Here is a 25,056-nt window from a genome sequence, read left to right on the forward strand (position 1 = left end):
ATGGTCTGAGAGTCCTTTAGATGCCTTTAGGCAAACTCCAAGCAGGCTGTCATGTGCCTTTTACTGAGGAGTGGCTTCTGTCTGGACACTCTACCATAAAGCCCTGATTGGTGGAGTGCTGCAGAGATGGTTGTCCTTCTGGAAGGTTCTCCCATCTCCACAGAGGAACTCTAGAGCTCTGTCAGAGTGACCATCGGGTTCTTGATCACTTCCCTGACCAAGGCCCTTTTCCCCGATTGCTCAGTTTGGCTGGGCAGTCAGCTCTAGGAAGAGTCTTGGTGGTTCCAAACTTCTTCCATTTAAGAATGATGGAGGCCACTGTGTTCTTGGGCACTTTCAATGCTGCAGAAATGTTTTGGTATCCTTCCCCAGATCTGTACCTGGACACAATCCTGTCTCAGAGCTCTACGGACAATTCCTTCAACCTCATGGCTTGGTTTTTGCTCTGACATGCACTGTTAACTGTGGGACCTTATACAGACAGGTGTGTGCCTTTCCAAATCATGTCCAATCGATTGAATTTACCAGAGGTGGACTCCAAGTTGTAGAAACATCTCAAGAATGATCAATGGAAACAGGATGCACCTGAGCTTGATTTCACGTCTAATAGCAAAGGGTTTCTGTTTTTTATTTTTTAACACAATTGCTAAAATTTCGATAAACCTGTTTTCGCTTTGTCATTATGGGGTATTGTGTGTAGATTGATGTGATAAAAAATATATATTTTAGAATAAGGTTGTAACGTAACAAAATGTGGAAAAGGGGTCTGAATACTTTCCAAATGCACTGTTAGATGACCTCAAAAGACAGCTGAGCTGCATTATGGGAAATACACCAGGTGGTTCAGCTGTTTGTGGGTCAAGGCATGTGTGTCATTATGTGCATGTTATATTTCACCATGTTTATCAAACCTTTATCTTTCTTTCTCTCCCTCTCTCCCTTCCATTTACCTCTCCCCCTTTATCTCTCTACCCACTCCCATTCTCCCTTCCCTACCTCCCTCTCCCTTTCATCTCTCTACCTCCCCTCCTCTCTCCCTCTCTCCTCCCTCCCTCTCATTTTCTCCCCCTCTCTCCTCATTCTCTCTCTCTTCCAGGGAAGAATGACATCTTTGGGGAGATGATCCACCTGTACGCCAAGCCGGGGAAGGCCAACGCGGACGTGCGGGCGCTCAGCTACTGTGACCTGCACACCATCCAGAGGGAGGAGATCCTGGAGGTGCTTGACATGTACCCCGAGTTCGCCGACTACTTCCTCAGCAACCTGGAGCTGACCTTTAACCTCCGCGACGAGAGCGGCAAGGTAAATACAGAAGGACTGACAGACAGACACATATGGAAGGACAGAAGGATGGATGGATTGGTGGGTGGATGGATGGACCATGCGACCGGTAGGCAGTACAGATACAATTGTAAGGGGTGAATTTTCTTGTTTGCAGCCTCAGAATGCAGAGTCAGTCTACCCCTCCCCCAGTGATTCTGATGGGGATGACATCAAATGCAGAAGAAGGCTCACTAACAAGAGGACATCTTCCGCAGGTGAGTTGAGGTGGTTTTTATGACAACTCTTTTTCAAACAGTTCAACTGAGCCAGCCTGTTTTATACAATATCATGCATTTTAGTTATTTAGGAGACGCTCTTATCCAGAGCAATTAGGGTTAAGTGCCTTGCTCAAGGGCACATCGAGAGAGAGAATATTCCCCACCTAGTTGGCTCTGGGATTCGAACCAGCGACCTTTCCCTTCTAACCGCTAGGATACCTGCCTTCATGAAAGTGTCTCCAAGTGTGAGAAGACTGTATTCATACAAAGGGAATAGTTTTAATTTGGCTTCTAAGAGCTCTGTAAGTTGGGAGGCATTGTTGCAACACACCACTCAACAGTTTGGTATCCATTCAAACTAATTAAAGTGGTCACCATGGTTACGGTTTTTCAGAATACAGTTCCATCTCCTAAAATAAACCCCTCTCCCACCATGTCATGTTGACCTGTACTGCAGATTGTCCAAATGTGTTTTTGTCTAATTCAGACAGATTATACCACATTTAAAGTCAAATGTTCTACATTTTCAGCCATATCATATCCTTCAATGCATGCCATTGGATGTTATCTCTCCTGTACTTATTTTCCTTCACATTTACTGACAGTTTCCCTCTCTGTCACCTTTCCTCTGCTTCTGTAAAGGCAAAGTTGCAAGCACACAATGAAATATATAGAGGATCTTTACGGCAGCAAGGCTCTGAGGCAGCAGCAGATCTGGTGGGGATCGTTTAGAGCACGACACCTTCCTATTGTTTGATCTGCCGAGCTGCTGCCTCCCAGAGGAGCTGTCTGTAACAAAGAACCCAGTGTTCCTCCAACACACACTCACTCACACTCAAATGCACGCACACACACACACACACAGACATGCATGGATGCACACACATGCATGCATGCCCACACGCACGCACAGACACACTCATCCTGATTGCCCTCCTCCTTCCCCACAGGGACCCAGATCAAAGAAACGTCGATGTTCTGCGATGGTGGTGAGCGGGAGAGGCAGCTCTACCCCTCCTCCCAGGCTGTAGCCACCGTGTTGGAGGAGAGGAGAGACTCAGAGGAGGAGAGGGAAGAGGAAGAAGAGGAGGAGGAGGGAGGGGAGGGGGAGGAGCAGAGGCCTCTGTGCTCGGGGGGGCAGGGTTACCCCTTGGTGAGGGACCACACCTTGGGACTTGGGCTGGGGGACGTTGTTCCGGACGCGTCAGGGGGAGGAGACAATGTGGAGAGGAGCCAGTCTTATAAAGGTACAGTTAGAAGCCTCTAAAGATCCCTACAACAATGCTTTTAATGGCTAGGCCATTTTGGCAAGACCAAAAGCTGACCCACCAATTCAAATGAGCTCCATAACCATTAAAAGATCAAAATAACTCATTTTATCTTGCAACAACGACCTGGTAAAATGTCCATACCAGAAATAACCTTCAGTGAGTGTATGGGTAGCACAACACCGAAGCCAGAGGGCCCAAAACAACCAATGGTCACACGACAAGACATGTCCTTTCAAGCCCTTTTCTACAGAATATTGAGTAACTGTCTGTAATTAATTTGGATAAAGGAAATGACCCTGGGCCACTGGAGCAGGATGTCACACATATTAAAAATCCAAACAAGGATTAGGGCTCATCGCCACGGCAACTACCATTATAAGAGGATTATTTATATCCGACAACCAACCAGGGTCATTGGTCTGGAAATGCAGGGTTTCGAACACACTCTGTTAGATGTTTTCATTTACTGTATATATACTGTTATTCAGTGGTAGAAAATGCATCAATGCTAATATTAAAGCAGAGTGCTTCGACTGACACAGTATCTATTGTTGTGCTGTTCTAGCACAGTGTTAAGGCGTCATCTAAAACCAAGCAAAACAGGAGGTAAACTAGCTATGAAAATAGAATTAAGCTCCTGTGGCCAGGAGTTTTCCCTGGTTAGGAAACATGGTCAGGAAAGCCTCAGGCCCTACATGGTAAATCCTAGCACTGATCCCAGACCATTTTTTCCCAGTGAGTAAGAAGAAGACAGAAGGACTGGTGAGGCTGGCTTCTTACAGGCCATAGGTTAATTTCAGACCTGGCACTCTTACAGGTTTGTTGGAAAATCCTGTTCATGTTTTATCCCTCGCCAATTTGCCACCAGATGCCAGCTCATTACCTTGTTGATGCCTGGTTGGCATTAAAGATGGCATGATATACGGTGACCAGCTTGTGAAAGAGATCATGAGCTTAGCTTGTTTGTTTATGCTTTGTTTATCAGCCCTACACACCTATGACACACACACACAGAGAGACACACACACTTCCTCTACTCCCCCAAACACGACTTTCACAAATAATTATCCCTAACATAACTACTTTCTTTGTAAAATCCTCAACTACTTTGGTAATATGTTAACATCAATGTGGTAAAAATTATTAAAACTGCCTCGATATGCACATGGCCACTGTAACAATAACAATTGGAAAAATGAAATTACACGTTTCTATTTGCGTCTCCAGAGTATTGCGCTCCGTGATGAACATTCCTGTCAGCATGTGGTGATTTGAGAGTAATATGCTGTAATTCAGTTCTTAAGCGGATGATGATGATTCCTGGTTTGAGTAGGAGGCAGGCAGTGTTGCCTGCTGGATATTGATTCCTGTAATCACCCCAGCATGGAGGCAAAATAAATGGTAGCTTCTGTTCTTGACATCTTTCATTTCTGTAAAAGCTATCTTCCAAGCATGATCAACTCAATCACTGAGTCTAGTGCAGTGCTTCGGTCATCACTAGTCACCACAGCCACAAATTCATACACCCTGCCTACCCTTCTACAATTTCTCCACTTAAAATCTGATTTTAAACCTAACCTTGACCCTAACCACACTGCTAACCCTAATGCCTAACATTAACCTTAAATGAAGACCAAAAAGAACATTTTGGTTTTCATGAATTTTTACGACATAGCCATTGTTGACATTGTGGCTGAGGTTTCTAGTTACAACCCAATGTTTCTCTAGCCTTGCACTGGGTTAAGGTTAGAGTACATATTTGTTCTAGGCCAGCAGTAACACATCTACATATCTAGCTGTTGGTTAGTTGAATTGTTTTTTTTTACTGCTGGGCTACAACAAACATGTGCAACCTTTTGGGGTACCCAAGGACTGGAATTTAAACCAACAAAGGTGCAGGTTTTACTTCTAGCCCTGCACTAACATACCTGCTTTAAGAATCAAGGGCTGGATGATTGTGGTATTTCTTTCTATATCAGCTTTGCTAGTGCTGGGCTAGAACAAAACGGTGCACCCCTGTGGGTCCACAGTACCAGGACTGAAGAACATTGTTGGCATTATAGCGATTTAACACAGTGGTAGACATCTATCAGGTGTGTACTATTCCTATCGACACCCACTCAGTAGCTGTAAAAGACTAGACCAACTTTTTTTGTGCCTGAGGGGGAAATGATTCTGGACACAGTGCTGCTATTATAGTTTCTAACAACCAGGTAGCAATGTGAGGGAGAGAGTGATTGATGCTATAACTGCTGGTTATACAGTGGGCCCAATGTACCCATTGATCAATTAAATGGTAGCCTTTGACAGGACTGGTATGGATGAGGGACCGCTATATAGTCAGTGTTGGTGGTTAGTACTCTGTACCTTCTCAAGCCACTACGGTCATCAGACAATATTGTTGGCAAAGGATCATACCTAACTAAAAAGGATTCAATGTTCTGTGGGAAATGATTGGTGCTGTGATTTAGTTGCATATATAATGGTATATAAATGCGTTTGTGCATGTGTGTGTCTAGACCTGCGTGGGGAGGAGTGGGGGTGCGTGCGGCCCAGGGAGGTCCTGGAGGAGTCGGCCCAGGACTCCCGAAGTGGGGTCGGAGAGGAGGACAGTGAGCCGGACAACACCTACGGAGAGGTGGAGCAACGTCTGGACCTGCTGCAAGAGCATCTAAACAGGTGAAGGGGAGATGCGAAATTCTGATCGTAATTCGCCATTAAAAAAAAACACAACTTTAACCAAGCCGTTCTGGTGGTAAACAGACTACACCGTCTTCAAATAACCCTAGCCCAACTATCACTACATCCCACTGCACTATAGACTAGCTACACAGCAAGGTTTTTCCAGTACAACAGCCATCAGAATACAACTGGTTTTACCGTACGCATCCACGGTCCACGGTAAAGCATTGCTTGTAAAGTAAGGCTCACTATATAACACAGAGTCGACTTCTGCATACGTTCTGCGTGGAAGGGATCCAGCTGCTACAGACAGCAGACAGCATCGCCTATTTTTAGCTGACGCCCGTGAGACGCAGTCGCAACACAAAGACAGCAGACGTCACGGCAGAGTTTGGAGGGGAGGGTTGGGAGATGGTGCGGGGCAACAGCAGACAGAGGGAGGGGTCACATCAGCCAAAAAGTGGGAGGAGGCCTCTGAGTCAGTCCGACTCTTTCTCTTTTTATTTATCTCTCTCACTCTCTCTCTGCCTCTCTCTCTCTCTCTCTCTCTCTCTCTCTCTCTCTATATATATATATATATATATATATATATATATATATACGTTCCATCTATATATAGCCTATGCTCTCTTTCACTTTTTTTCTCTCTCTCTACTGTATCTTCCCTCTCCATATCCCTTCTTCCACTGGAAGTGGCGGTTACAGACTGGCCACCTCAGGCTCTTTGCAGGCGTACGTCGCTCTCATTTCTCCTGCTTTAGGGAGGTAATGGGCAGACGCCTGGCCACTCAACAGACATGGCGGCCACACTACCCTGCCTCATCTAGCTGGAGCACGCCTGCCGGGGGTGTTGATAGGCTCAGATTGTCTTACAGCTCAACAGCAACTGTGACAAACACTGGCTTGTTCTCTGTCCGCAGTGCTCTGAAGGCAGTATGGGTGTGCCGTTTCTAGATACAGTACACAGGTCTGTGTGTTTGTCATTGGAAATAAATCCATTAAAGTGATATATTTCAACATTAGCTTTTCGAAACCTTGAAGGTGTTGTAAGCAAAAATGGAGAAAAATCAAGAAATTATCATTCACAAAATAGAGAAGTCCACATAAAAATAAATTGTGATGACATTTTGTTTGGGGTGGAAAGATCTGAAACAGATAAAGATGTGCTTTTGGACAGGTTTGCAGCGTTCGTGTCTTCTCTGAATTGTATGGGTTGGGGTTCCCTCTACTGTTTGCATTGAGTATTACTGACTGCGCTCTCCCAATACAACCCCAGACACATGCATAAAACGAAACCTACAGTAGCTTAAGCTAATACATAGCTAATACACTGAGGACCTATTTTAAGGTGCTCAGATTTTTACATAAATCACGCATTGACGTAAGTGGCAGATTTATTTTAAAAATGTGAGTGACGCATGGGGATCGCAAGCTAGGACCCACCCCTTATGCTGTCTCCCTGACTCCCCCCACCCACCATCCAGGCTGGAGTTCCAGATGACGTCAGACATCAAGGCCATCCTCCAGCTGCTGCAAAGGCAGTGCACCGTGGTTCCCCCAGCCTACAGCATCGTCACCTCCAGCCCAAAGTACCAGAGGCCTGCCATCAGGGTGCAGCCTGTTTCTGCCATCAGGATCTCAGAGCCTCAACACAGCCTCAACCCTGCTTCACCACTGGCTCAGGTATACTGAACCAGCCAAGTCTACACTAGCCCTCAGAGCTGTATACTGTGTTATGCATAATGGCTCTGTATATACTGGCTAGGCACATTACACTCCCCAGTCAATATAATGGTCTATAGGTGCATTATCACTGTCTGTTCTGTATACTGACGGATGGTTACATTATTTTCTGACCAGCCTGGTCTCAGAGCAAAACGTATTATATTTGACCAAAATCCATGCCATCCATTTAGTTTGATATGTTACTTTATGTTAGGGTACATTACATTGACTATACATAACATAGTAAACGTAAATCCGGGACACTCAAATTAGCATGATATGTTACGTTTGGTACGGACAGTAAATTACTTAAGACAAAAACGAAAGGAACGTCTAGCAACCTAAATATTGCGTATTCAAACCTCATCACAGACAACTTTTGCATTTTAAATAATTAGCAACTACTTGCTACTTTTTAGCGAATTTTCCACTAATTAGCATGTTCACTAACCCTTTCCCTAACCCTATAATCTAACTCCTAACCCAAACCTTAACCCCTAAACTAACGTGGCATATCATACTAAAGCAGTCAAGCATAATATATCATACTAAACGGGTAAAATGCAATCAAGACGCAGGATACTATACGTCATGCAATTATTTTATTGTACGGACGTTATTACATTGGTCGGCCAATGTAACGTAACCTAACGTAAAGTAACATACCATACTAAATGGAGTGGCACAGATTGTTTTGAATATAATACATTTTGCTCTGAGACCAGGTTGTGCTTACTGCTTCACAGAATCCTGACATGGAGAAGCCTCTGAACAAATCCAAAGAATCTATGTCAGGCCAGGGTCCCACGGAAATGCCCCCAGAAGAGGACCTCAGGGCGGGACTGCTAGAGAAGGACACAGAGCCCAGACACATACAAAACAAAATTGACTCTCCGGAGAAACAACAACAACCTAGTGCCCTCTTCCCCTCCGCCAGACAAGCCTCGCTCCCCGACGCAGCACCTGAAAATTCAGAAACGTCAGGACTCCACAGGCCGGTATCCGACCCTGGGCTTCTGGGAAAGTAGGCCATTTCGCCTACCTGCGCCCCTCTTTCTCTCTACGGAAAACTAGGGCTTCTCTCAAAGTTTGACTCAGGGTCTTAGAAGGAGACTGTATATGCAAGGAATACTGTCGACTTTCTTCCACTCCTTTTCCAATATTTTCTGCCGGTCTCTGATTTAGATGTGTTATATAGTACATTTATACAGCGGTATTTATACTGTATATTACTAACATCTGTAATTATCTACCATGTACATATTTCAGATGTAACACTGCCAGCAACACAAAGGCACCTAACATGCTTGTTCTTCCAAGAGAGAAAAATGCATGTTTTGGAAGTGTTTTCTGTTGCATGTTCAAAACACAACACCATCTCATGCACTGCACAGTCATGGTGTGAGGTCGGCATGCTTTCAGAGTAATGAGTATCCGTTATATAATTATTCCCAATCGATGGGGACAAAGCCACTTGAAACTCTGTTTCAAAGGCATTTTCGATCTGAAAATAAGTGTGCGGTTTTAAACTCATCGCGTTAATGACCTTATCAAACAGACACCATGTAATGCATTTGGCTAATTAACAATCTCCACGTCCGACATGATATATAATAATATTTCATCATATACTGTGCCTAAGTACCTACCGTCCACATGTCTTTCAAAAAGTCCTCTGATCATAAGAGACAAAGAACCACTATGTAAAATGCATCTTCTATTGGATTATAAATACACAGATATGCAAATGAATATGATTGAAATGGTTGGGAAAGCTCTTCTACAAAGTATCCCTTACACTGCTAAAGTATTCCTGAGAGAGATGATTTGTGATCACTTTGCACCACAAGTCTCTTTCATGGGGCCATGAAAGCAATAACGATAACATTAAAACATTCATTTACACACATGAATAATATACATATTTGATTAAATCTAGAAATGAACACAGGTAGAAGCCCAAAAGTCAAAATGATCTTTAAAGTGTGTAAGGCATGAACTAAAACAGAAACTAAAGGACTGTATTTCAAGTTCTGTATTCTTGTAAAAAAAAATGCAAATGGTCTCTACTGTATATTTAAATTTACAAAAAGGGATACTCATCCACTTGATATAGCTACTTTCCTCCCTGAATCACTGAATATGTTTTACCATTGAAAATATTGTCAAAAAATAATTTGATGGGAAGTGTATGCATAGTTTTTTTGGTATTGTATTAAACATGATGTATTACTGTAATGACACACAGAGGCATGAACAGGGTGGACTAACGATTCTTTTCCCGATATGTAATCGATGTGCAGGATCATTTCTCTCTTGAAAGGGCCAGCACTTAACGAAATGCATATCATTGTATAAAAGGAGTTGTAACGCAACATTACATGTTCAGATGTAGAAAACTACAATGAACAGCAACTCTCGAAAGGTGAATTGCTCAGATATCTTTTTTGAATTGTGATAAGAGGAATCAGGCCAAATTCTATTTCATCTTCCTAACGAGTTATTGAGTAGTTACATGTAACCAATTATGTAAAGGTGCAGTAGGCATAGCAGTATGACTTCATCATGAAAACATCCAAGTTCCAGAAATCAACTACCACATTGTAATCAGTCACTATTGTCCGTTGCCAATCATGCAAAGGAAGAGCCAATAGCAGTTTGACAGATTTGATTGTTGTCTATAAGCAGGAAGTCAACCCGCTGAGTCTACCTTTAATTAATACCTTTCATAAGTACTGTACCCCACAATCTTTACAAGCTTAAATTCTTCTTTCCATGCATGTTTAGGGGCTTCCATTTATATTCCAAGAAAACTGATTTTATTGCTGTTTCTAGACAAGTGACAAAATCAATGCTGAGACGGTGTCAGAAACCGACAACGTAGAGATTCAGGCTGAGCTAGCAGCTTAGCCCTCGTTAGCCTTAGCTTTACTAACCTATATTAGCCTTCACAAATGTCCTAAACACATTTATTCAGCTGAATAATATGCATTCAATTCAGCAATGTAAATGTATTGAATATGGACGGATTCTGCATGTTGCAAAGTAAGCCATTTTAGTTATGACTTATTTTACACAAACACAAACTTAGTCAGATGTGTGGTATTGCATGGATCAACATCTGCTGGCAATTTGTTTTAACATATTTCAAAACAACAGGTTTGTGATTTATCATGAAGGGGAGAGCTGGAGTTATAAAATGATAAACAATGGTAATAAATACTCAATGTTTCTATAAGAGGACACTTAATATTCCATAATTTTTTAAGTGTTTTGGTTCAATTGTGTATCAGCCCAAGAAGTGACAGATACAATATGAAGAACACATATCATGCTCCCATATGTAGCAATTAACATATATACTAATAACTTTGTAGTCAGAGCAAATGGAATCTAGGGAAGTCATATTCATTGGGAATACTATAGCTATGCATGTTTTGTAGCAGTACTTAGATAGGTTTGAATTAAAGGCAGACTCAGCAATATGATATATTGCTGAGTCTACTTTTAATGTCAGATCTTACCGGCCCTATCCTATGAGTTGCGCCCATACACAGCTATAAGCCTTTTCCGAGGGCACAGGTCCTTTGCTGCATGTCATTGTAATGCCAGTTGAGTGGCCACAACTGCTTAATCGGTTTTAAAACCCACCACAGATGGGCTGAAACTCACGTAACCCTGGCGAAACACGGTAAGGGGTTTCTAGTAGAAGCGTTCCAGAGCTCAGACGCGATACAAAGTAGCTGAAACATGACGTGTCCAATGAAGAGTGCCCCACTGAACTTTTCAGAGTGCATACTTGCACAGGAAAACATTTATAAAATGTGTACTTTAGAGCTAAATGTCACTTTTTAAATCTAGTGCTGTTCACAATTGTTTTTATGCATTTTTTAAAATGTTTGCCACTGTATTTTATACAATGCAACACTTAACAGCTAATATGAATGTTGTCCTGGAATATACTGTACTTAAAGAAATTTAATATATTGTGTACATATATTGATGAAAACCATTTGTGCAATTGTATAAATGAATAAACAGAACACATACTGACTACAAACTGAGTTTATTGTGTTGTGAATGACACCAATATCACTGATGAATGGCCCAACAGTCATGAAGCACTTAACATGTCTGATAAATATTTCATCCTGAGTTATGCAAATGGTATCACAAAATTAGAGACATTGTCATTGGTAGTTAATGCATGCTTTTCTTCGCAAAGGAATAACAGTGCATGTTTACCACAGTGCGTGTTATTCATATATATTTGTGAATTCCATGTTTGATTCATTTGTTTATCATGTTAGGCCACATTTTATTTAAATCAAGAGATGCATATAGTTACCTTAAACAAAAAGGCAAAGCTAGCATAAATGTATATTTGTAATAAAAAATATTATATATACCTATACTTTAAAATGTGTTTAATGTAAAACTAGTTCACACCTATATAGTGGTTATAAAACAATATAGTGGTTATAAAAACAGAACGTATACAGTGATGGGGAAGAATATGGAAACCGTATGATCTGAGGCACAAAAGTCATCATCATAAAGATCAGTAACAGCTTTGCCATCCCTTTCTTTATTCAAATCTACCACTGTCCTTTAGCAACAGAATTTACAACAAGCAGATACATTTAGAAACACGCCATATGATATCTGGCAAATCTGCACATTCTTGCATAGCGTACAAGGCAGGCAGACATTATGGCAAGCAAACAAGCAGTTTCTGTTGTAAACTCCTTCCCCATTTTAAGTTGGTTATGGGACTCAACCTAAGAACAATAGGCTAATATTGATTGGTGCCTTTCCATTATTTAGGGGAAGTGGTCAGCGAGCCCCAGACTGCCGGTCGAAGCACCCCGCTCTGACTCCAGCACGGGATGGGCCGGACCACACCACTCAGATGGACATGGTACACAGGATAAACTACAGGAGGAAAATCAAGAGAAAATTAGCTCATTTTGATGTAATTACTATAACTCGCAAGTCAGGACAGGCTATTGGGAATCACAGTACAGGCTGGGGAAAGAGAGAGGAAAACTGGGATGTGTTCATCAGGGCATACTAAAGTTTCAAAATGAAACCAAAAACACGTGTTCAGATAGTACCTCCCCGTTTCAAAGTGTTTTCTTCCGTATTGTGCCTACTGAACACGGCCCTGAATTGCACACTTACGTCATCGTATTGGAAGTTGACAGCCCCCTGCTGCATCTGGTCTCTCCTCCTGAAGCTCTCTGTAGACACACATAGTAAAGATGTAGGTGTACTGTGGTGAAATTTGAATGCCATTCATTGGACAACAATAACCTAGCGAGACACTCACTGTGTTAATGAGCCTATGAATGTACATACACAAAAGAGACCAGGACCAAACAAGACAAATTACACCTCAAAAGATAATGGATTGGAATGAGTAAAAGTTTAATGAATGACAGAATTGATTTGATTTTATAACGAAATCCATAGCTCTGGATTGTGAGGAAATGTGAAATGCTGATCAATAAAAATAAAAAAAACTGAAGTTAAACATCTTAATTGGCAGCCTCCAAGTCAGCATCTTACCTGTGAGGGCGCGAAGCTTCACAGCACATGCCACATAGTCGTCAAAGTAGATCCGGCCAGCCTTGCTGTAGCGTTTGATGACAGCGTTCAGAGCTTGCGGGCTGATCCTGTAGCCTGTAGAATGAGATCACAGCATGCATTCAATTAGTCATAAGCCAACATAGTATTAGGATTCATCCATAGTGACCACTGCATTTAGTTGACAATGATCATAAACACCAGCCTTTGCCTATTGTCCATCTACTTTGCATCAAGAAGGGACTCACGGACCAATACCTTGCAATCATCTCCAGCTACACCAAAATTATAATTATTGTAGGAGTCTATCAATGGTTTAAATCATTTAAAGAAGTCAAACCTCCCAACCCCTTTCAGATGCTGCATCTGAACCAGGCCCTGGAACGCTGCCCCTCTTTGGATGTCAGAATGGACTGCCCCATATCATTAGCCTGGCAGAGCACTGACTCACCCATAGCGGAGATGGACTGGGTCATCTCATGGGGTTCCACCGTGCCACTCCGGTCCTGGTCGAACATCATGAAGTTCTGCTTCCAGCTACTCAGGGCAGCAAACAGCTCCTTGAACTCAATGAAGCCCAGCTTTCCAGTCATGTCTCTCTGGTGGGAGGTTAGTTAAAGGGTTAACTTTGTTCGTTAGGTAAGAAACTAAAAATGGCCATGTGAACTGGTCTCACAAAGGATATGATGAGTTGTGTTAAATGTGGGAGAACTTGACCTTTCTGCGACTAAATCAATTCCATAAGAAACCCTCTGTCTCAATACAGCCCACTTACACATCACATCATGTGCTTAATCTGAAAAAACATTATATAGAACATCTCAAACTGCAAATGCTGACTGTTGTACATCCTTGTCGTAAAGTCTATTACTCTACATAAGAAGCATGAACATGTTCAGAGAGAAACAGGACTTGCTCTGAAAATGGAGCTACAGGCATGACGCAACTAGAGCATGAGGCTAGTTCTATCTTGCAAATTCATTGGCAAATGCATACTGAATGGGACCCAGTAGACTAGGCCTTGCATAAGTGTGAAATATACTGCAGCCAGGAAGTAATTTAGGGGAATTAAAATGAATCATCCCAAGTCACCTACTGCTCAAAGCTTTCTCACCTGTTAAAAGAGAAGGATGAACTCGGCACTGACACATTAGGTTTATTAGTTCATTAACATTTATGACTGTTATTCATTTTTCACCAGCAAGTCAAAGAAGCAAAGTGCAATACCAAACAAACTTCAATGACACTGGACAGAGGCCCAGTCCAAGAGATTCATTGATATAGAAAGGATACATCCAGCATTGCGATCATGATTCTACATGTCTCCAAACTGAAGGCTGTTGGAAAAGAGAAACCATGATCACACAATGAAAAACAAACATACAATGACAATACCAAACAGAAAACCAGTGACAAATCTTTGTAAAGACTATACAGTGCCTTGCGAAAGTATTCGCACCCTTGAACTTTGCGACCTTTTGCCACATTTCAGGCTTCAAACATAAAGATATAAAACTGTATTTTTTTTGTGAAGAATCAACAACAAGTGGGACACAATCATGAAGTGGAACAACATTTATTGGATATTTCAAACTTTTTTAACAAATCAAAAACTGAAAAATTGGGTGTGCAAAATTATTCAGCCCCTTTACTTTCAGTGCAGCAAACTCTCTCCAGAAGTTCAGTGAGGATCTCTGAATGATCCAATGTTGACCTAAATGACTAATGATGATAAATACAATCCACCTGTATGTAATCAAGTCTCCGTATAAATGCACCTGCACTGTGATAGTCTCAGAGGTCCGTCAAAAGCGCAGAGAGCATCATGAAGAACAAGGAACACACCAGGCAGGTCCGAGATACTGTTGTGAAGAAGTTTAAAGCCGGATTTGGATACAAAAATATTTCCCAAGCTTTAAACATCCCAAGGAGCACTGTGCAAGCGATAATATTGAAATGGAAGGAGTATCAGACCACTGCAAATCTACCAAGACCTGGCCGTCCCTCTAAACTTTCAGCTCATACAAGGAGAAGACTGATCAGAGATGCAGCCAAGAGGCCCATGATCACTCTGGATGAACTGCAGAGATCTACAGCTGAGGTGGGAGACTCTGTCCATAGGACAACAATCAGTCGTATATTGCACAAATCTGGCCTTTATGGAAGAGTGGCAAGAGGAAAGCCATTTCTTAAAGATATCCATAAAAAGTGTCGTTTAAAGTTTGCCACAAGCCACCTGGGAGACACACAAAACATGTGGAAGAAGGTGCTCTGGTCAGATGAAACCAAAATTGAACTTTTTGGCAACAATGCAAAACGTTATGTTTGGCGTAAAAGCAACACAGCTGAACACACCATCCCCACTGTCAAACATGGTGGTGGCAGCATCATGGTTTGGGCTTGCTTTTCTTCAGCAGGGACAGGGAAGATGGTTAAAATTGATGGGAAGATGGATGGAGACAAATACAGGACCATTCTGGAAGAAAACCTGATGGAGTCTGCAAAAGACCTGAGACTGGGACGGAGATTTGTCTTCCAACAAGACAATGATCCAAAACATAAAGCAAAATCTACAATGGAATGGTTCAAAAATAAACATATCCAGGTGTTAGAATGGCCAAGTCAAAGTCCAGACCTGAATCCAATCGAGAATCTGTGGAAAGAACTGAAAACTACTGTTCACAAATGCTCTCCATCCAACCTCACTGAGCTTGAGCTGTTTTGCAAGGAGGAATGGGAAAAAATTTCAGTCTCTCGATGTGCAAAACTGATAGACATACCCCAAGCGACTTACAGCTGTAATCGCAGCAAAAGGTGGCGCTACAAAGTATTAACTTATGGGGGCTGAATAATTTTGCACGCCCAATTTTTCAGTTTTTGATTTGTTAAAAAAGTTTGAAATATCCAATAAATGTCGTCCACTTCATGATTGTGTCCCACTTGTTGATTCTTCACAAAAAAATACAGTTTTAAATCTTTATGTTTGAAGCCTGAAATGTGGCAAAAGGTCGCAAAGTTCAAGGGGGCCGAATACTTTCGCAAGGCACTGTATTAACGCGGGATACTAAAATCATAAAACACACACAACATAATCTAATCATTCATGAACCACAAAGTGAACCTTGATCATGGGACTGGGTGTGAACTTACGAGTATAGGTGCCACTGATACCAGTCTGTGTAAGACACCTCTGAAGCTCCTCTGCATCAATCTCACCATCCTGCACAGAGGAATATCCCTGTAAGATTACTCTCCAGCAACAACTTATCATTACTATGCAATGAATGTAAAAAAAAAAAAGACTTGAATGTCTTGAGATCACTTTGTGGTGTAACCATGACATCACCATGCATGTACCAGTAATGTTGCATTCTTTTTGTTGTCGTTGTATTTTACCCCCTTTTTCTCATGATATCAAATTGCGAACTCGTCTCGTCGCTGCAACTCCCCAATGGACTCGGGAGAGGCGAAGGTCGAGTCATGAGTCCTCCGAAACATGACCCGCCAAGCAGTGCTTCTTAACACTCGCCCGCTTAACCCGGAAGCCAGCTGCACCAATGTGTCGGAGGAAGTCAGCCTGCAGGTGCCCGGCCTGCCAAAAGGAGTTGCTACAGCGCCAAGCAATGCGATGCAGTGCCTTAGACCACTGCCCCACTCGGGACGCAAGTAAATGTTGCATTCTATCCAAAGAGGAATATTTACTGTACCCATGATCATGAATTTAAATAAAAAGCATTGATCACTCACCTGTCCTGCTATGGTAGTAAAGTATCCCCACATGGGGTCATTAACAGGCTGCTGAGGAGGAGCAGCAAAGGTACCAGGGTAGCCTCCACCATTCTGGGGGTAGCCTGCCTGGGGTGGGCCTCCCATGGGTCCACCCTGCATGGGCATACCCTGGAGTTGCATGCCTTGCATTGGTCCTCCATACTGACAGGAAAAGGAGAGTACAGTCATCAAGTAACAGGGCTTAAGGAAAACTTCCCAAAAATGACTAATTCAATAGATTGTAGCACTCAACAAACAAGCAGCTATATACGGTGCCTTCACCATATACTTTTCCACATTTTTTGTGTTAGTCTGAATCGATTCAATTGAGATTTCGTGTCACTGATCCAACACACAATACCCCTTAATGACAAAGTGGAATTTTGTTTGTAGAAAATGTTTGAAATGAATAAAAAATGTAAAGCTGAAATGTCTTGAGTCAATAGGTATTCAACACCTTTGTTATGGCAAGCCTAAGTAAGTTCAGAAGTAAAAATGTGCTAAAAAAAAATATATATAAGTTGCATTGACTCATTCCGTGTTCAATAATAGTGGTCATCTTGATTTCTGAATAACTACCCCATATCTGTACCCCCAAAAGTATCGGTAAGGTCCCTCAATCGAGTAATGAATTTCAAGCACATATTCAACAACAAAGACCAGGGACGTTTTTAAATGCTTCACAAAGAATGGCACGAATCAGTAGATGTGTAAAAATATCTGCTTTCCAACACCGGGAGGCGAGGCGAATTCACCATGCAGCAGGACAATAACCTAATGCAAGGCCAAATCTACACTGAAGTTACTTACCAAGATGACATTTAATGTTCCTGAGTGGCCTAGTTACTGTATTGACCTAAAATCAGCTTGAAAATCTATGGCAAGGCAAGAAAATGGCTGTCTAGCAATGAACAACTTGACAGAGCTTGAATATTTTTTTGTAAAGAATAAATGGGCAAATATTTTACAATCCTGGTGTGCAAAGCTCTTAGAGGCTTACCCAAAAAGACTCACAGCTGTTATCGCCACCAAAGGTGATTCTACAAAGTACTGACTCGGGTGCGAATACTTATGTAAATGTTTTTACTTTGTCGTTATGGTGTATTGAGTGTAGATTGGTGAAAAAAATTATAATTTAATACATTTTGAATTCAGGCCGTAACACCAAAATGTGGAATAAATCAAGGGGCATGAATACCTTCTGAAGGCACTGTAGACGTTCTTACACTAAGGCCTGATGCCTTGGTGGGAAGCAAACAGGTATACTATTACTGACGTTTGGACAGGACGTCTTCCTCAGTAGTCATTCTTAAACGATATACAGTGCCTTGCGAAAGTATTCGGCCCCCTTGAACTTTGCGACCTTTTGCCACATTTCAGGCTTCAAACATAAAGATATAAAACTGTATTTTTTTGTGAAGAATCAACAACAAGTGGGACACAATCATGAAGTGGAACGACATTTATTGGATATTTCAAACTTTTTTAACAAATCAAAAACTGAAAAATTGGGCGTGCAAAATTATTCAGCCCCCATAAGTTAATACTTTGTAGCGCCACCTTTTGCTGCGATTACAGCTGTAAGTCGCTTGGGGTATGTCTCTATCAGTTTTGCACATCGAGAGACTGACATTTTTTCCCATTCCTCCTTGCAAAACAGCTCGAGCTCAGTGAGGTTGGATGGAGAGCATTTGTGAACAGCAGTTTTCAGTTCTTTCCACAGATTCTCGATTGGATTCAGGTCTGGACTTTGACTTGGCCATTCTAACACCTGGATATGTTTATTTTTGAACCATTCCAATGTAGATTTTGCTTTATGTTTTGGATCATTGTCTTGTTGGAAGACAAATCTCCGTCCCAGTCTCAGGTCTTTTGCAGACTCCATCAGGGTTTCTTCCAGAATGGTCCTGTATTTGGCTCCATCCATCTTCCCATCCATCTTCCCTGTCCCTGCTGAAGAAAAGCAGGCCCAAACCATGATGCTGCCACCACCATGTTTGACAGTGGGGATGGTGTGTTCAGCTGTGTTGCTTTTACGCCAAACATAACGTTTTGCATTGTTGCCAAAAAGTTCAATTTTGGTTTCATCTGACCAGAGCACCTTCTTCCACATGTTTGGTGTGTCTCCCAGGTGGCTTGTGGCAAACTTTAAACTACACTTTTTATGGATATCTTTAAGAAATGGCTTTCATCTTGCCACTCTTCCATAAAGGCCAGATTTGTGCAATATACGACTGATTGTTGTCCTATGGACAGAGTCTCCCACCTCAGCTGTAGATCTCTGCAGTTCATCCAGAGTGATCATGGGCCTCTTGGCTGCATCTCTGATCAGTCTTCTCCTTGTATGAGCTGAGAGTTTAGAGGGACGGCCAGGTCTTGGTAGATTTGCAGTGGTCTGATACTCCTTCCATTTCAATATTATCGCTTGCACAGTGCTCCTTGGGATGTTTAAAGCTTGGGAAATCTTTTTGTATCCAAATCCGGCTTTAAACTTCTTCACAACAGTATCTCGGACCTGCCTGGTGTGTTACTTGTTCTTCATGATGCTCTCTGCGCTTTTAACGGACCTCTGAGACTATCACAGTGCAGGTGCATTTATACGGAGACTAGATTACACACAGGTGGATTGTATTTATCATCATTAGTCATTTAGGTCAACATTGGATCATTCAGAGATCCTCACTGAACTTCTGGAGAGAGTTTGCTGCACTGAAAGTAAAGGGGCTGAATAATTTTGCACACCCAATTTTTCAGTTTTTGATTTGTTAAAAAAGTTTGAAATATCCAATAAATGTCGTTCCACTTCATGATTGTGTCCCACTTGTTGTTGATTCTTCACAAAAAAATAGTTTTATATCTTTATGTTTGAAGCCTGAAATGTGGCAAAAGGTCGCAAAGTTCAAGGGGGCCGAATACTTTCGCAAGGCACTGTAGTCAGGTGATTGTTTATAATTGAGTGATGTGCATTCTTTCCAGTTTCCCCATTTCAAAATATTTTCACTGTCAATATTAGCAGGTTGTGGACCTATTTCTAAATGTAGTGAGGGGACATTTGCACTGACAATATTAGCAGGTTGTGGACGAGACCATGACTCCAACTCCATTCCACCACTGGAAATCCCCTTTCAACTTGTGCGGAAAACGCCCGGCGCTCCAACGCTGCCCAAATGTTCTGTCTAAATGCAAATACGCCTCGCACGTGACAGTTTTGTAAACATTTGGAACTTAACTTTCATATAAGTGAGAAAAAATGTCATATACAAAATATACACTTACGGTACGCAGTTTAGGAACATTTCACCCAGCTGTATTTTCAAGAACACCGACTACAACCGAGACGACACTTCCTCACCGCCAATTTCCACTTCAAAAATCTGCAATGGAGCATAACTAGGGAGGAAGTTTTGTACCTCAGCTGAGGGTTGTGTTTTTGAAAATTCTGTCTGGTAAAACTTTGCAAAACTGCATACAGTAAGTGTATCTTATGGATTTGAAAGATTCTTTCTCACGATGTGAAAGTTCCAAAGGTTTCCAAAACGGTATTGCAAGCAAGGATTATAATGTTTCTAAATGTTAAAAACAGATCATTGGGATTGCAGTTCATTGATCCAGCTGAAGTCCATATGTTCAATTGAGTCCCAGACTCAAGATCTGGGTATAAGCCCAGCCCCACTTGGGTTCTCGGGGGCTACTGTAGGTGTGGACATATATCCTAGGTCAATGCAGTGACCATGACAGCGGTTGAAAGGTTGAGCTGTGGGCCATGCTAGAGGGGTTGAAACAGTGTATGTAGCCAAGACTACAGATAGGCTACTGTAACTAGTTAGCCTAAATAGCCACCTACTTAGTGCATTTACATGGGGTGATTTGAAAATACAGCATTAAGTGCTTCTAAAGACTGAATTTTGCCAGCTGGTATTTTGTCAATTGTTAACATTACTCAAAAATAAACAAAGCAAAAGTAAACATGTCCTCCCCCAAGAATGATGCAGTGCCACCCTTGGGAAAATTGAGAAATCGTGAGTAACTAACACATTTCAGTTAATTACATAATCCCACATTGGGCCAATCAGTGTAATTTTGTAAATTCCGGATCACAATGACAAGACGATTAATTCAGCCAAGTTTCATCAAAATCGACCCAAAGCTGTCAGAGATATCGTGTGTGACTAATGTACAGGGAGACAGATCCACAGTCCCCTCAGAGTTCATCGAGGGGGTCAAAAACTATTTATGAAAACTGGAACTAGTGACTAAACTAAGTAACTAAAACTGAGGGCAATATCAACTTTTCTGTCACAATCAAGATGTAGCCCAACAGCTACTTGCCAAAATGACTGTGCCTAGAAAGATGCAAAACCTTTTAACGTCGATACTTAGAAACGATTGCACTTACAACTGACCGTGTTCCATCCAATGTTTCATCATAACAAAGATACATTTTAGGGGTCTTATCTGAGCACTCCCCATATCGGAAATGGAATAGGCCAAACTCCTGATTTATGTAGAATACTGTAACACCAGGTAAAATAACACATGAAGCGTTTACTCACCCCGCCATATCCTGGATAAGCCATTTGTACACTATAAAGAATTGCCACAAAACGATTCGATGCACTGAAATGTTTCGATGTCAGTAAATGTAAACCAAAACCGAATACATTTTAGGGGTCTTATCTGAGCACTCCCCATATCGGAAATGGAATAGGCCAAACTCCTGAGGTATGTAGACTACTGTAACACCAGGTAAAATAACAAATGAAGCGTTTACTCACCCCGCCATATCCTGGATAAGCCATTTGTACACTATAAAGAATTGCCACAAAACGATTCGATGCACTGAAATGTTTCGATGTCAGTAAATGTAAACCAAAACCGAACTCGTTACTTGAAATGCACTGCAACAACGTATCGTGTACATAATTTCCGGTCGTCACTAGTTACTACAGCCACAATATCTAAAAACCCGCCCATTTCTACATTTTATCTTCTTAAAATGTGATTTTATACCTTTTATAACTTAATCTTAACCACAATCTTAAACACACTGCTAACCTTATGCATAACCCTAACCCTAAATTAAGACCAAAAATCGAATTTGTATATATATATATATATATATATATTTTTTTTACGATATAGCCAACTTTTACATTGTGACTGTGCTATCTAGTGGAAACCATAATATCCGATAAAGTGTTGCGAGAAGGCGGAAGTGCGAATTGGCTAATTGACTGATAGTGAAGATAGCCAATGAGGAAGCTCATAGCATTCAATTAGCTCCAGCAGCATTCTTGGTACTCTGTTGACTAGTAGGTAGGCCTGCTGGCCATTAAAATAGAATAGAATATAAGTCATCCAAATAGTAATGTTATTGTTCACCGGCTCCAACCAAGCATCACTCAGAAATAGACCTTGATAGAGTTAAACATATTCTTATTGAAGCCAATAATGCTGTATTATTTCAACGTCCAATAAATTAAATTAAGATTGTGAGGTTGTCTTGATTAAGGCAAGTAAAAATAGGAAAAGCTATCAGATATTTATATTTTTCCTGCACAATAATCGGATCTAAAATGTACAAGGGCTGACTGGCCTATAATGAATAAGCATTTACATTCACCAATAAGAACTACACAGACTCAAAAATACCACTATCTTCTTCACACAATAGTCAATAGTCACCACAAGAGGGTACCCAAGATGCAGCTTTAAAGGCCATTTCATTAGGCTACCAAAACCAGAAGCTTCACACTTTTCAAAATTGACAATCCTCACAAGAGATTACTTTTGAGAAAATTGTATCACAAAAAACATAATAGTACAACAACACATTTGACTAGAATAAAACACATGCAATATGCATGCAATATGTAACTTTTTAGGCGACCTGACCAAATGCACATAGAGATGTGAGTTATAGCTCTGTTATGCTCATTGAAAGCAAGTCTAAGAAACGGTAGATATCTTCTATGTGCGCTGTTCTATGCTTCCCGTGCTTACGTTTGTTTTTGCATCTTTTACTTTCGTTTTTGTAAACCAGCTTGAAACAGCAGAAAATATAATATTTTTTGTTTAGCGGTTTAGATGGTACAATGATTATTTACACTATACTTGGGTGTTTTGTCACATAAACTGAAATTAGGCACGCTATTAGAATTTTTGCAACCAGGAAATGGCAGAGCGATTTCGGCATAGTCCATTTTTAAAGCATTTCTACAGGTATCAGACATGCCAATATATAGAGGCTTACACAGACTCACAGACTATAGAGTACCACAGTATGAGTCTAAATACCCATAAACCCTAGCGGTCAAACAAAAAATGTTCCAATCGCTTTTCCACCATTTATTTTTCACATAGGGGATTTTTAAAATACTTAAAATAAGGGCTGTGTTTCATGTAGGCTTACCCTGGTGTGATCAGACGTGCTACCCTGCTGTTTTCGACTCTCTCTTTCTACCGTACCTGCTGTCTCTTACTGAATGCTCGGCTATGAAAAGCCAACTGAAATTTACTCCTGAGGTGCTGACCTGTTGCACCCTCTACAACCACTGTGATTATTATTTGACCTTGCTGGTCATCTATGAACGTTTGAACATCTTGGCCATGTACTGTTATAATCTCAACCCGGCACAGCCAGAAGAGGACTGGCCACCCCTCAGAGCCTGGTTCCTCTTTAGGTTTCTTTGTAAGTTCCTGCCTTTCAAGGGAGTTTTAACTAGCCACTGTGCTTCTACATCTGCATTGCTTGCTGTTTGGGGTTTTAGGCTGCATAGCACTTTATGATATCAGCTGATGTTAAAAAAGCCTTTATAAATACATTTGATATGATACCCAAGTAGACTCGCGGATGTAATCCGTAACGTGTGCGCTGGGAGTCGGGAAGCAAGTTCAGGGAGTGAAACATTTAATGCATTTTTGCTTTGTCATTATGGGATATTGTGTGTAGATTGATGGGGGGGGGGGGGGGGGGGCAATTGAATCAATTTTAGAATAAGGATGTAACATAAAAAGATGTGGAATAGTCAAGGGGTCTGAATCCTTTCCAAATGCACTAGACAGTAGTCACTACGAGTAGACATTGAATAGACACCACCAGGTAACATTAATTAGACAGTAGACATTGATTAGACAGTAGAAACCACCAGTAGACATTGAGTAGACACCACCAGGTAACATTGATTAGACAGTAGACACCACCAGGAGACATTTATTAGACAGTAGACATTGATTAAACAGTAGACACCACCAGTAGACATTGATTAGACAGTAGACACTACCAGTAGACATTGCTTAGACAGTAGACACCACTAGTAGACATTTATTAGACAGTAGACATTGATTAGACATTAATTAGACAGTAGACACCACCAGTAGACATTGATTGGACAGTAGACACTACCAGTAGACATTGATTGGACAGTAGACATTGATTAGACAGTAGATACCACCAGTAGACATTGATTAGACAGTAGACACCACCAGTAGACATTGATTAGACAGTAGACACCACCAGTAGACATTGATTAGACATTAGACACTACCAGTAGACATTGATTAGACAGTAGACACTACCAGTAGATATTGATTAGACAGTAGACACCACCAGTAGACATTGATTAGACAGTAGACACCACCAGTAGACATTGATTAGACAGTAGACACTACCAGTAGACATTGATTAGACAGTAGACATTGATTAGACAGTAGACACCACCAGTAGACACAACCAGTAGACATTGATTAGACAGTAGACATTGATTAGACAGTAGACATTGATTAGACAATAGACATTGATTAGACAGTAGACACAACCAGTAGACATTGATTAGACAGTAGACACAACCAGTAGACACAACCAGTCGACATTGATTAGACAGTAGACATTGATTAGACAGTAGACACCACCAGTAGACATTGATTAGACAGTAGACACTACCAGTAGACATTGATTAGACAGTATACATTTATTAGACAGTAGACATTGATTAGACAGTAGACACCACCATGGACATTGATTAGACAGTAGACACTACCAGTAGACATTGATTAGACAGTAGACACCACCAGTAGACATTGATTAGACAGTAGACACTACCAGTAGACATTAATTAGACAGTATACATTTATTAGACAGTAGACATTGATTAGACAGTAGACACCACCAGTAGACATTGATTAGACAGTAGACACTACCAGTAGACCTTGATTAGACAGTAGACACTACCAGTAGACATTGATTAGACAGTAGACACTACCAGTAGACATTGATTAGACAGTAGACACCACCAGTAGACATTGATTAGACAGTAGACACCACCAGTAGACATTGATTAGACAGTAGACACTACCAGTAGACATTGATTAGACAGTATACATTGATTAGACAGTAGACATTGATTAGACAGTAGACACCACCAGTAGACATTGATTAGACAGTAGACACTACCAGTAGACATTGATTAGACAGTAGACAC

The 25,056-nt window shown here is 41.2% G+C and overlaps 2 protein-coding genes across 7 annotated transcripts in view; one reads left to right on the forward strand and one right to left on the reverse strand.

The window, feature by feature from the left end:
• The window catches only part of LOC110527422 (potassium voltage-gated channel subfamily H member 7), a 77,667-nt gene extending 66,389 nt beyond the window's left edge, over positions 1 to 11,278 (forward strand). For all 4 annotated transcript variants that reach the window (XM_036982845.1, XM_036982846.1, XM_036982847.1 and 1 more), the window contains 6 exons: positions 1,097 to 1,302; positions 1,439 to 1,538; positions 2,492 to 2,788; positions 5,332 to 5,491; positions 6,979 to 7,177; positions 7,966 to 11,278. In XM_036982845.1, the coding sequence (XP_036838740.1) occupies positions 1,097 to 1,302; positions 1,439 to 1,538; positions 2,492 to 2,788; positions 5,332 to 5,491; positions 6,979 to 7,177; positions 7,966 to 8,247 (1,244 nt within the window). In that variant the 3' untranslated portion in view covers positions 8,248 to 11,278. The remainder of the gene's footprint in view (positions 1 to 1,096; positions 1,303 to 1,438; positions 1,539 to 2,491; positions 2,789 to 5,331; positions 5,492 to 6,978; positions 7,178 to 7,965) is intronic.
• LOC110527423 (grancalcin) lies at positions 11,270 to 21,550 on the reverse strand. 3 transcript variants are annotated; one of them, XM_036982849.1, is made up of 9 exons: positions 21,441 to 21,533; positions 21,130 to 21,218; positions 16,556 to 16,738; positions 15,959 to 16,028; positions 14,102 to 14,145; positions 13,260 to 13,407; positions 12,791 to 12,904; positions 12,404 to 12,462; positions 11,270 to 12,154 (listed from the first exon to the last, which is right to left on the reverse strand). In XM_036982849.1, the coding sequence occupies exons 2-9, from the start codon at positions 21,151 to 21,153 to the stop codon at positions 12,128 to 12,130; spliced, it is 669 nt and encodes a 222-aa protein (XP_036838744.1). In that variant the 5' UTR covers positions 21,154 to 21,218; positions 21,441 to 21,533; the 3' UTR covers positions 11,270 to 12,127. The 3 variants fall into 3 exon arrangements, with proteins under 3 accessions (XP_036838744.1, XP_036838745.1, XP_021464360.2); XM_036982850.1 differs by having other exon boundaries at positions 21,130 to 21,224; positions 21,447 to 21,489; XM_021608685.2 differs by lacking the exon at positions 21,130 to 21,218 and having other exon boundaries at positions 21,352 to 21,550.
• Between the last annotated feature and the right edge of the window lie 3,506 nt (positions 21,551 to 25,056).

The sequence above is a fragment of the Oncorhynchus mykiss genome, chromosome 7, assembly GCF_013265735.2.
Source record: "Oncorhynchus mykiss isolate Arlee chromosome 7, USDA_OmykA_1.1, whole genome shotgun sequence".
Classification (NCBI taxonomy): domain Eukaryota; kingdom Metazoa; phylum Chordata; class Actinopteri; order Salmoniformes; family Salmonidae; genus Oncorhynchus; species Oncorhynchus mykiss.